This window comes from Lagopus muta, chromosome 6 (assembly GCF_023343835.1).
Source record: "Lagopus muta isolate bLagMut1 chromosome 6, bLagMut1 primary, whole genome shotgun sequence".
NCBI classification, from domain to species: domain Eukaryota; kingdom Metazoa; phylum Chordata; class Aves; order Galliformes; family Phasianidae; genus Lagopus; species Lagopus muta.
In genome coordinates, this window is record NC_064438.1 from 3,056,120 (window position 1) to 3,068,632 (window position 12,513).

The following is a 12,513-nucleotide window of genomic DNA, read 5'->3' on the forward strand; positions in this document are numbered from 1 at the left end:
ACTTCTGGAATGGGAATTTAGATTGTTTATGTATTTGTGTACACATACGCAAACATTCAGTGGTATATTTAAAATGTAGACAAGAATCATTCAAATTAGGGGAGCTCAAACGGCACTATAATAATATTCTTAAGCACTCAGTAGATGACTGTCACAGAAAATATTTTTTAATGGAAAGGACTTTGCAAACTTAATGGGATGATGTAGAAACTCAGAATATAACTGGGTATTTGAAACCAGATTTGAGCTAAAGATGCTTCACAATGACTAAGTTTCTGGCTTAGGACCAATGCAAGAGAGCCACATTATGGGATACGAAAGATGGAGAATTTGGCAATTTAAGTGAAAAAGGAGTTCTGCAAGGGAATTTTCCATGAGTCACACAGGTTTACAGCACACAACAAAGCTTTCCTCTCTCGAGAAGAAGATGAATTGAGTTGAAAATGAACATGTAAACCTTTTAACATTTCAGTGTTATTACAGGAGATATTCACTACTCCAATAATATTTACTGCAAAAAAGGTACAAGGAATTTGTTTAGCACAGGCAAGAAACTGAGTATTAAAGTAACTAATATTATAGGTTTTTTAAATATATTTTAAGCAATAAATTACAAGTTCATTAAAATAGTTTCCACCTTACCTGAAAGGCATCCTGATGTTCATTCTTTCTGCATATTTGCACAGCGTCTCCCACGGACAGTGAATTTTAACAAACATGATATCACTGTTTGTTACAGCTGGCTGCAAAAAGTGGTAAAAAATAAACAAATTTAATAATTCAATCCCATGAGGCACTCACACTTCTAAATAGGTTAAATTCAAGGTTAAATTTCGTCATGAAAGCCTGAAAATTTCACAAGTGCTGAGACAGACAATAGGAAATGAACAGCTTCCATCCCACCTCAAATCCTGTCATAGGAGTGAACAAGAAACTGCCAAAAAGAACCTGTAGGACAGTTCTTATAAACCTAGCGGAAGTAAAGAAAGGCTTAAAGCATCAAAATAATATCAGATGAGTCCTTTTGAGACCCCTCAATCCGTATCACATTTAATCACATTTAATAGTGCAATGGTGTTCAGCTGTTAGAGCCATAAGACAAACCTGCAGATCCCAATTTGCCAAGACAGAAAATCCAGAAAAAATTAAGCATGATGACAGTTATCAACTTCAAATGTGATCCCTGTATGATTTTTTTTCCCCATAAAATTATGAGGAATATTTTACAGAAATGGTTTTTATCACATATTTATATGAATACAAACAAGGGTTTCAACACCAAATGTTCCTGTATTTATTTTTTTTAATCAGTATTTCAGTGTTAAATTCCTGTCCCAAATGTATTTGCTTGAGTTTTTCGTAATCAAACATTTTGGTAGAGTTGAGTCTGATAAAAGTCTCCCAAGACTTGAATTATACAAGATTTGGTAAGGAAAGATAGAGGAAAATTCAGTCAGAGAGTAAAATGAATTTTAAGTGCTCAAAAATGCTGCCCATCGGTGCCATAAGGTCATGTCAAAGTTATTTGATATTGCTTCTAGGATTTCGTTGTTCTCCAAAGACAAGGAAAAAATAATACTGGAAAGCAATTTCAACAGCTTGATATTTAGAATCACTATCTTATACAAACACATTCTGTCTGAAATGTCAGTGCTTCTAAATTGACTCCAGCTGAAGATCGGTCCTATTTCAATAGATATCTGAAAATCAGGTTTTTATTTTCCTATTAGATTCTAAATAATGTTTAAAAATTTAAAAATAAGTTTAACAAAACTTCCAGGCCAGTTATTTACAAATCTTCAGCGTGTTTTATTGCTATTGCAAGGACTTGCAAGCAGCTAAAACATTACTGCTTTCACACAGAACACATAAAGCAGTTCCACCAAGTTGAGCTAAAGAAATAATCAAGGTAAAAGACACATGAACTACAGGAACTTACTTTAAGAAAGACTAAATACATGTCTTTTTTAGCAGTAATTCACAGACCATTAAAATTGCAAGGCTGTTTTCCTGAATTTGTTTATTTTTATGTTAACATTCTCAGTACTGTTATCCTCATCACAACAGCTTCACATCCTTTTGAAGTAGTTTTTCAAATTTCATGGCAAAAATATCCATCAAAGTGCAATAAAGAGCAGCATTAAAACTAAGACACAGAAAGGAATGGAAAAGACAAACAAGGACATAAATACTTTCTTTTTTTTCTGACAATGCAGAGAACAATTTAAAAATAAATATTGATATGAAAGGCTGATGGTGAGCATCTAGATAAAAATATTAATTAATCCCTATAGTATCAGCAACTTTATTAGGAACCTAATTAGGAACCTAGAGGGATATTAATTTGGACTCTTGGGAAAACAAGCTATTACAGATCAGAGCAAAGCTGACAAAATCATTCTGTAATGTAAAGAAAGAAATCCTTAATATTCAAAGTTCTTAGTGTTTAAAGGTTTCAGCGTGCAAAGAAAAAGGGGGTTAACAGTGAGACTTGGCATGACTTCTGATATTTTACTAAGTATGACTGGAATAAAAGGCTGTTTTTTTGTTTGTTTGCTTGTTTTTCTAATTGCATTCCAGAAAATTTGGAAGCCTGCCAAGTAGCATAGAAATTGTAAACTATTCTAGCTCAAAGAACTCAACACAGACATGTAAGCTAGGGATGGATTAACTTGTCATCATTACCCGTTTAAAAATATAGGGAGATCAAATAGGCATTCTGTAAGAAGACATACGGGTTATACATTAAGGTGGGAGGGGAGGGGAGATTGAGGTTGGATGCCAGGGGGAAGTTCTTCACAGAGAGAGTGGTGAGGTGCTGGAACAGCTGCCCAGAGAGGCTGTGGATGCCCCGTCCATCCCTGGAGGTGTTCAAGGCCACGTTGGATGGGGCCCTGGGCAGCCTGGGCTGGTATTAAATGGGGAGGTTGGCGGCCCTGCCTGCTGCAGGAACTTGGGAGCTTGATGGGATCCGTTCCAACCCAAGCCATTCTATGATTCTATGATTAATATATTAGCAGTGAACAAAGGGACAAGTCTGACCAGAAACACTTACGAATCATCAGGAATCTGTTATAAGTTTAGTCCAGGAAGACAGCATTGCAAAGTTTGCTTTATACCACATCAACTAAGAACTCACCTCTCGTTCTAACATCAGCCCTTCTGCTCTCAAATTCTTCTCAAATGTGCTTCTTTTTTCTACCTGTAGGCTCGACTTTTTGTAGACCAGGATGTAATCAATGCGTTTCTTGCCATCTTTGAAGAAGAGGCCTGACGATGCCATGGCATTAGTCTGGAGAAGATAAAATTAAAATCTGTTAAATACAGCATTCATAAAGATGAACGGATCCATCACAAGTTCCCTGTAACACAGCACTTCCTGAAGCAGAGATGTCCACATATCCACGGGATGAATATATAAAGAGCAAGTCACAAGAACAGGCAGTTCTTCTGCATTGGTTGTTCAGGAGTTCATCTCAATTAGAACAGAACAAACTAAAATAACTTTACAGCAATCACAATCTAGGCATTTCTGTCAGCAGTGCAAAAAATCCTACAATTTTTATCTAGTGTGTATAGATATGAACAGAACTATCAGAATTAATGAAGCTGAAAGACAAGGAAATTAAACCAAGTTTGGTACCTGGAAAATTTTATAAAACAATCCTATTTTTATTTTCCTGGAGAAAAATAATTTCAAAAAAATAAAAAGGAAACAGTACTGATGAGGACGTTTCCTCAGATACCCCAGCCAAAGTCCTTTTGCAAAGTGCTTAAGTCTCGTCTAGTTCCTTCCCTCACACTTGTAAACGGAATGGATCCTCTGATTCAGTACGGAAAAGCCTGCTTTACGCAGTGCTGCTGCAAGCTATTTTTACAGTCTGTGTTTTGCATGATTCAGAATAGACGGCGACTATATCAACTGGTGTCAGCCTATCAAGAGTCTGAAATTTGAAAAGGCAAACTGAGAAACAGCTGCCGTCTTCTGGAGGCTGCAGCACCATTTCAACACAGCAGTCTGTCCAGAACATGCATGGGAGTTTTAAGGAAAATTCATCACTCGCACCATCAGAAGTCTGTTGATGATGCATTACTTTTTATCAGCTAGATTGTTTCTCATGGAATTGTATCTTATTTGGACTGTTTGAGATAAAGCTCAGTCATTAATAAAATTCAGTCATACCCAACTATTACTCTCTCCTTTCATAAGTGGAACCATGTGTTGGTGTGTGATGCCAGCAGCAGAGACACTGGATACCAGCTCGTTTGTTTGTGCAAGGTGTTTTATTTTTTAATACTTCCATACACCTCACAGCTAACTTTCTACACATTCAGTGTTTCTGAGGTCTTCTCAAGTCTGCAAAAAATGTTTTCTAAGATTATTCTTCCTTCTCTGTTTTCTTCCTTCCAGAACAACCAATGAGCAACTCTCAGACCATTCATTGCTACAAAATTGCATCAACTCATCTTTGGAAATATTATGTAAATGTAAGCTTCCATTTAAATACAATTAGGTTTTTTTTCTCCCCAGCAGCTTGTGATGGCCTCAGTTGCCTTTATTTTCTGGATGCAACTTTTTAAAGCAACCCACGAAAGCACCCACTATGTGCTCCAAGGTACATACCTGCCTATGTATTTCAATAATGAATATGTAAATAGAAAATGGGTATTTGAGATCTAAACATAGTCCTACTTGCCTGGAGCTGTGACTTTCATGTTGTGCTTCAATAGGTTTACAGGATCACTAAATCTTATCACTGACAAACAAATAAATACAAACCCACAACAAAACAAGGCTTTTATTCATGTTGGCTTTTTACTTCTAGATATCTGACCAAAAATAATACATTCAAATCTTACTCACAGCAGTGTAAACTTGCATTTGTTCTGGGAACTGAAAGGTGTTTTTAAAAGTATACTAGAAACCCAAATCACATTTCATATCATGACTAGAATAGTGCAGTCCTTATACACAGACCCATTTGTAAAAAAAGAATTTTTAAAAAATGACATCTATGACACAGGAACCCTGTTTCTATACCATTCTGCCCTTGAAAGACAAAATTCAACAGTAAAGCAGGGTTTATGGATTCTCCTACTTTTGCATAGCTTCCTGTGTTTTTACAGTTTGGATGTTGCTCATCCTCTGGCATACTCTTTACTGGCATCACTGGCAGGCCTAACTACCCACTGTCTTACACCTCATTTTAATGAGGAAGACCAAGCGGGCATCCTTTTTCTGTCACCTTCAAATTGCTCCTACATTCTTCAGCAGGTAGCAGCATTAGTCCCAAAAGTGCTTGTTTACACATTTCCCTCACTGCTCACAAGTAATCTCTTATTTCCTCTTCTACCCCTTACCTTCTCTATCTACTTCTACCACTCTTCTTTGCCAGAACCCACTCAATTTCGGTAATTCTTGTAATGACTTGCAGACAAGAATGATGCTTTGGGGTAGCAATGTAGTATTCCAGCATAAGCTTTTCACAAAAGCTGACTTGAATTGGCTTCTTTTTATGTTCCATGAAGTTGGCAAAACAACAGGAGAAGCCTGCCCAAAATTCCCCCATGGGGAGAGATGATGTATACCTTATAGTTTCTGCTCATGCAGTTTCTGTGCAGACATTCTGCAAATTAAATTTCCCTTTCAGTAGGACACCTCTACCTTTCCTTTGGACTAGACTTTCTAGACATTGTTCACTTTGCTCTTCTCTCCTGGAAAAAAACTTTACTGCAAGAGCAGATTAACAGTGGTGCAAATATGCCCTCAGGTTCATCTGCACTGAACAGAAATCTCCAGGGGCAGCGTTCAATAAATAATGATCTGCACTGTCAGTAGAAAGAAATTTCCCATCTGTTCATCTCAGAACATTTTCAGAGGATCTGATTCTTACAAATGCACAGACTGAAACGTGTAATAGTGAAGCCACTGCTACATTTGTTTTGCTGGTTTCACGTCAGTGAAATAATTTAACTGGTGATATTTATACACATTTATTATACATAATTTAACAGTGATTTCAGCTGATCTGATACATAATGTGTACGGAGAAAAGAGAACATTAATTGCAATCAAAGAATTAATATTTCCTGTTTGACTTGGAAAACAGGTGCAAAATCAGCCTGATAATGTTTATATCAGCAGCAGCCACCTGATCACCTTTCCTACACTTGGAATCTGGTATGGAAACCTATTTATGTTTTGTTTGAGAAATTCGCTTTGAAGACTTGCTGCTGGAAAGGTACAGGAACTAAGAAGGACTATCCTAATACGCCATGTAGGGTAAAGAAATCAGCAGAACCTTTGGGCAATAATAACAGACTAAATGAAAGAACCAGCATTTCTTAGGAGATTCAGTTCATTCGAAGAAAAAAACAGAAAATAAGGCAGAATAGAAACTTATACACTCCTTTCATAAAGCATCATCTCGCAACATCTGAACAGCTTAATTCAGAAAACTGTGCCTTGACACAATAAACTCTTGGAAAAATGCATGTTATTAGGTTTTCAGCTTCCCAGTTGTGGTAAACTCGTTGTGCTTTACACTAGAAACCACAGACTCCCAAGGTATCTCCAGTGAAATGCTAAATATGCCAAATTGAATTCACTGGGGATTGGCAGCAGATTGCTGGAAATCCTGTTAGTACACGACAGAAGCAAAACATAACAATTTTATGTGCTTTTAATAACAACATCCTGAATCCATGTAGCACGCATCCCACCTTTCTGTAACCATAATGGTATTTCCATCACCAACTCACAGATAAGTCAGAAGGAGACAAATTTGAATTACAATCCTTGTGCTGAGTTCCTGGTTTTAAAGTTATGTAAGAAATAACTAAAAATGCTTCATAATTCCATTGACAACATTGACTTCATATGCAATCAATCTGTGGAGAGAAGAGCCTCACCAAGAGTACCAACAACAGCTGCAACTTTCTCAGCTGCTTAGGTTGCCTGAGGTGATTGCCAAAATTCCTCCGTTTCAGAGAGGTAATATTGCCAGGCCTAATCATTTAAAAGTTAAATGTTGCCATTCTGTCAGAGTGCCCCTCTGCTGCCATCTGTTGCATGGCAAGAACGTGCAATGGAACGCTGGTAGGAATGTTCAACTTCTACTGCCATATCATCAACATCCACCTCTGATGTCATGAGACAACAAAATAAAACAGGAGGCATTACTTCCGGAGCAGCCCTCATATATAACGGTAATATGAGAGAATATTTAATATTAAACATTTTGAAGCTAAATTGGAACCTTTTAATGTTTATCTTTGACATAAAAATGAAGCTCTGCATTGAAGTATTGTTTTCCTTAATGCGGAGCTTTCTTAAGCTTGCAATTTCAATCGCTACTTATCTGGCTAATTTTTAGAAATAGTTTATTGCATTTTCTATTTTTGTGTTAGTGATTCGAAGGGGTTAATAAATAGCCATCGTAAATTATCTTGGCATTCATTTATACAGTGATATAGCACAGACAACAACTGACCGCTCACGAAGAAATTCAAGACTGAAGCTTTAACATAGTGGAATCATCAAATTGATGTATGTCTAAGCATGCCATTAATAACTCTAGTTCGAAGAGTGATAAGAGAACTTTTATCAAGGCAAAACCAAGTACTTAACCGTGAGTCTAACCTATGAAAAGTCACATTTACTAGATTCCACATGTGTTTCTCTGATAGTTTAATTTATTCTTACTATCAACACTCAGTAAATAGAGTCTGACATGGACAAAATTGCTTAACTTGTTAGTTTTATGCATAAGATTTGCATTAACATTCATGGGCAAAGCAGATAGTTGGAAAGCAGACCTTTACTAATAACATTTTAAGATCTGCTTCACATTTTCCTGAAATTTGAAGTAATGGCCAAACAAAACACAATGAGAGTGCTAACCTGGCAGCACGCACAAAGTGCCTTGGACTCAGCCCAGATCAGGTTATTCTGACACAAGTAGATATATACAAGGAGAGACAACTTTTACTTTGACGTGTAGCTGCGTGAACAGACTGTGTTTCAATTTCTGAGTTCAAGGACCATCATTCACTTTCTAAAAAGAATCTAAGGTAGTTTCACATTTATAAGAACATCCAAGAACACCATTTCCCAGCCATAGCCAACAAAGGTAGGATTCAGTTACTTCAATGCTTACTGATATATCACACAAGAATTCAGACACCACAGCAAAATGTGTTTATTTTTCCCCTACAAGAGATGATGAAGTTCAACTGATCTCCGCGCAGGTTGTGGAATTTGGATTCAAATTTGTAAGATTATTTAAAAGAAATTAAAGATACCAACAGAACACTATCTGTGATTGAAACTATAGGTGGACACACAAGGCTGAGTCTCAAAATTCTTCTTTTACATTTGATAATTACTAAACTTTCTCCTCAAGATCTCTTTATTGCAAGGCGATGATGTTTGGAACAAAATTTATTTCCACCCTGAAATGGAATTGGATGTGAATTCTGACAACTAAATGTGCAACAGAATCACAGAATCACAGGAGTTGGAAGGGACCTCTGGAGATTGTCTAGTGCAACTTACCAGTAATGAAGTAACATTAAAAGAAGGCTTGTTGAGTTGCCCTTTTTTTCTTTTTCTCTGTTTTTTTTTTCCCCACCAGGGAATTTGTGAGAGAAAGAAACAACGTAATAAGAAAAAAGTGATTCTGTTACTGGAAATGAAAGCAGTGAATCTCAGTGTCTCTGGTAACCCAATGTATGGCATTCAATAAAGACATGAAGAATAGAGGTAACTTTAAAGAAGATGTGAGAGTCTTCTGGCCTTTGGTAGATGTAACTTACACAATTCTACTTCCACGTTCACAACTCCACCTTCTTTAATATTAACACTTATATGAAGATAGAATGCCAGCTGTCAAGATCACTTAAACAATGCCTTGATAATGCACAGTCTCAGCAAACAGAGCAGAAACAGAAGTGCTGTGCACAAGAGCGCCATGAGTGCCAAAGCAACTGACAAAATCTCCACTGGAAGTAACAAAGCTAAAGAGCCCACGATGAATTTGTCCAGTATTATTCACTGGTAATATGTTGAGTCATGGTAGGAATGGAAGACAACTCCAGTAAACTATTTCGTATGTCTTAGTCATAAAGTTTAAAGACAGTCTTCTCCCGATTTCTGCAGCAAAATATTTATGCCTCTGTCTAGCACCCTTGCAAAGTTTGAAGACATTAGATGTAAGTAAACAAATTCGCTAATGAATGGTTGTTCTCACTGTTAATAGATTTTTCAAATGTATCTTCAAAAATTAGACATCCCTGTAGCAACTTAGTTGAGAACAATGTACTCCATGATTTTGTTAGTACTACACACCAGTGCCTTCTGCATATAACAAACAGCAGGCATGCATTAAGTCAATACTTCGCCCCAGCATCACCCCTCTATGGTGGCACCACCTTGCCAGTAGAATTTTTAGAGATACAAAGGTCTAGGAAAATGTCTTAGAACAAGGAAACATTTGAAGAAGAACAAAAGACAAGGAAATAGACTTTGAAATGAATGCTATTTGCTTTCTTATGGAAGCTAACCAGTGAACATGTTCACTGACCTACTGCTGACACACCAAACTTTTACAACCGTCACCATAAAGTTTATTGGCATGGAGTCTTCCAGGCTAAATAGGACAGTGTAAAACATTCTGCAACATATAAAATGACTTCGTACTCTTGCAGTGAGTACCTGCTGGGGATAGAGGAGTGAGAGGAGAAGAATGTAGCATACAATAAAAACACGCTGGTGGTTTGATGCAAGGCAAGGAAAACAGTTTTCTGTATTTCTTCATCTCTTCAATTTTTAAGAGATGCTTTAGAGATATTAATAGATGAATTCAGGGCTACCAAATCATGTATGAGACTGAAGTAGCCATGGAAACAATCTGAGGAACAAGAACTCATATGTGAATTTCTAAGGTAATGTAATTACCTATAAACAAACAGCTGCCCCGTTGTCACAGTAAGTAAAATGGTTATTTCACATAAGAGAAACTTTTCTATCAATACAATTCACTAGCATTCATAAGATGTTATTAGGCAAGGAGATTACTGGCTGACTCATGAAAAGCATCCTGCTTATTTTCGTTACTCATTCTCCTTAGTATCATTACCACAAACTTTGTGTAAATATCTGTGGTAATATTCACACTGAAAGATGATGTTTTTTCAGTGGTTTGTGTCTACATTCAGAGCTTATGACTCAACTCTCAGCTTTAAGTTTTCTTTGGAAATAGATGTTACTAATGCTAACTGCAACAGGCTTATTTCCAGAGCTGAGATTCCATATTAATGCTTGCTCTGCTTCAGATCAAGCCTGTGACTCCAACAAAACTTTTCACTGTTAGTGTTTAACCACCTCTATTTGATCTTTAGATTTAACAGGAAGACTAAGTAGGAACCATATTGACCATGATTGCTGACATTTTCTTTCTTATTTTCTTTTTTAAACTTGCATCTTTTGCTGTGGTAAGATTTCTTACTACTTTCCCTGCTATTCCCGAACTAATTTCAAAGATTCCTTTTTCTTCTTTTCCTTTTTTTTTTTTTTTTAATGAGACCTCACAGCAGATGAGAACCACGCACTGAAAGCATAAACAGCGTTAGCTTGTGCTGCACTTGACCGTGTCACTCTATTCTGAGGTAATGGTTTTATCTGTTATCATTCCTTTTTAACTTTATTTACTTTTATGTTATTAGACTGCATTACCAGACTAATCATAATCTATGAGGCTCCTTTTGCTGTTCTCCTTTCTTGTACATTGTTGACAGATGACCATTTCTTGTTCTGATTTATACACTACAACAATTTTAATCACCAACCCTCCTCTTTGAGCATGCATTCCTGACTTCCATGGAATACATGAGCAAGATAGATTGAGTGAAATAATGTACCTGAAATTAGAGATAAATTGACAGGATTAGAACAGATGGCACAAATAAAGTTTAAGAAACTGCAACTCAACATCATGCACTTAAACATGACAGCAACAGAACGAGAAAAATCCTGCAGAAGCATGGAAAATAAAAAAAATAAGATTGAAAAATATATTAATTCTGGGAATACAATTGATTTATTCAATTTTTCCAAACAACTTATGTGAAATTCTTTTAAATGAATTATTTGCTTTGCAGAAGAAACATGCTCGAAATTCAACAGAATCCAATTAAAAGCCTAAGCAATGTGTTTCAGGTTTTCACTGGTAGCTCTTTCAGTAATCACAGTAGTAATTTACACTGAATACAATGAGTTTTACTCATGTCACATTGAATTTTCAGCAGCTAATTGGAAACAATTCTCCACATTTTAAGCATTCATTTATTTAAAATTTATTTCAAATTTTTACAAGTTACACATTTCCAGAGTCTGAAAGAGAACCTGTGTCAGATCCTATCCAACACAAAGCTATTTTTTACATGCAGTATTATAGTGGATAGAGGTGGATAACACAATAGGCAGTAAACTAGGCCACTGTACTAGCCCTTCTTTGTACTTCCAATGAGCCCATCGTGATAACTTGGGCAAGTTTTCCTAGAACCCCTTTCTTTATCTTTTCAGACTGCAAAAAACATTTCTTAGGGAAAAAAATCATCTGATTAAGGCCAGTAACATTAATGCAGTAAATAGAAAGAAATGCAAGTGTAATTTCTCAAATATTCCCATCTTGCCACTATGCGTGTTATAGTCACTGGTACCAAAATAATTCACTGCTTCACTACTTCATTGGGCATCTTTAGCTTCCCGTTCAAATGACAAAATCTGTTTAGCTCACTTTCCTTTCTTAGAGGAACTAGAACATTTCAAATATCAATCTTCCATTCAGGGACCTTCTCATTTCCTACGTTTCACTCACAATTAACAATTAACCACTTATGTCATATTCTGTTCAGCTGTCACTTGCTGGCATTCCTCTGCATGAGATTCCTTGGCAGAGGGAAGTCATGCTTTCTAAAGAATCTCTGTAGCAGTTGGTGCTGAAAACAAAGCAAACATGGACAACAAAGACAACTTTTTTAATAGGTCTGAACAACTCTTAGGTTGTCAATATGAAATTCATGTGGATTTTAAAATATCAGGCTACACTGCAGAGAATTAAGAGTAATACATCACAATGAAGGAAATGAGTAAAGTAGATGATTACCAAGATTAAAATTGGAATCAAGGTGCTCTTGCCTATATTATCTGATGTTTGTTAAGGTTTTAAAAACTGCCATCATGCAAGACAGATTCATGGCGAGCACACATCATGTATGCAATGTGGATCACTAGACAGTTCCCCCCAAAAATGTACATTGGCTTTTATCCTGCCAGAACTTATGTTACTGCTCATCACCGAGACATCAAGCATTAGCTGCAAAACACCATTTGTCCCTGAGTCTCTCAGGTGCTAAACAATACTTCCAAACCAAGCCTAAATCAGAATCATTGCGGAGAAGAATAATACACTTTTAACTTTTTAGGCTGCATTAGGGCAGTATTTCTGATCT

General features: G+C 36.5%; 1 protein-coding gene across 6 annotated transcripts in view; it reads right to left on the minus strand.

Annotated features, from left to right (window-relative positions):
• The window catches only part of ANO3 (anoctamin 3), a 200,988-nt gene that overhangs the window by 52,174 nt on the left and 136,301 nt on the right, over positions 1-12,513 (minus strand). For all 6 annotated transcript variants that reach the window (XM_048948252.1, XM_048948251.1, XM_048948256.1 and 3 more), the window contains 2 exons: positions 3,140-3,292; positions 643-743 (listed from right to left, as the gene is read on the minus strand). In XM_048948252.1, the coding sequence (XP_048804209.1) occupies positions 643-743; positions 3,140-3,292 (254 nt within the window). The remainder of the gene's footprint in view (positions 1-642; positions 744-3,139; positions 3,293-12,513) is intronic.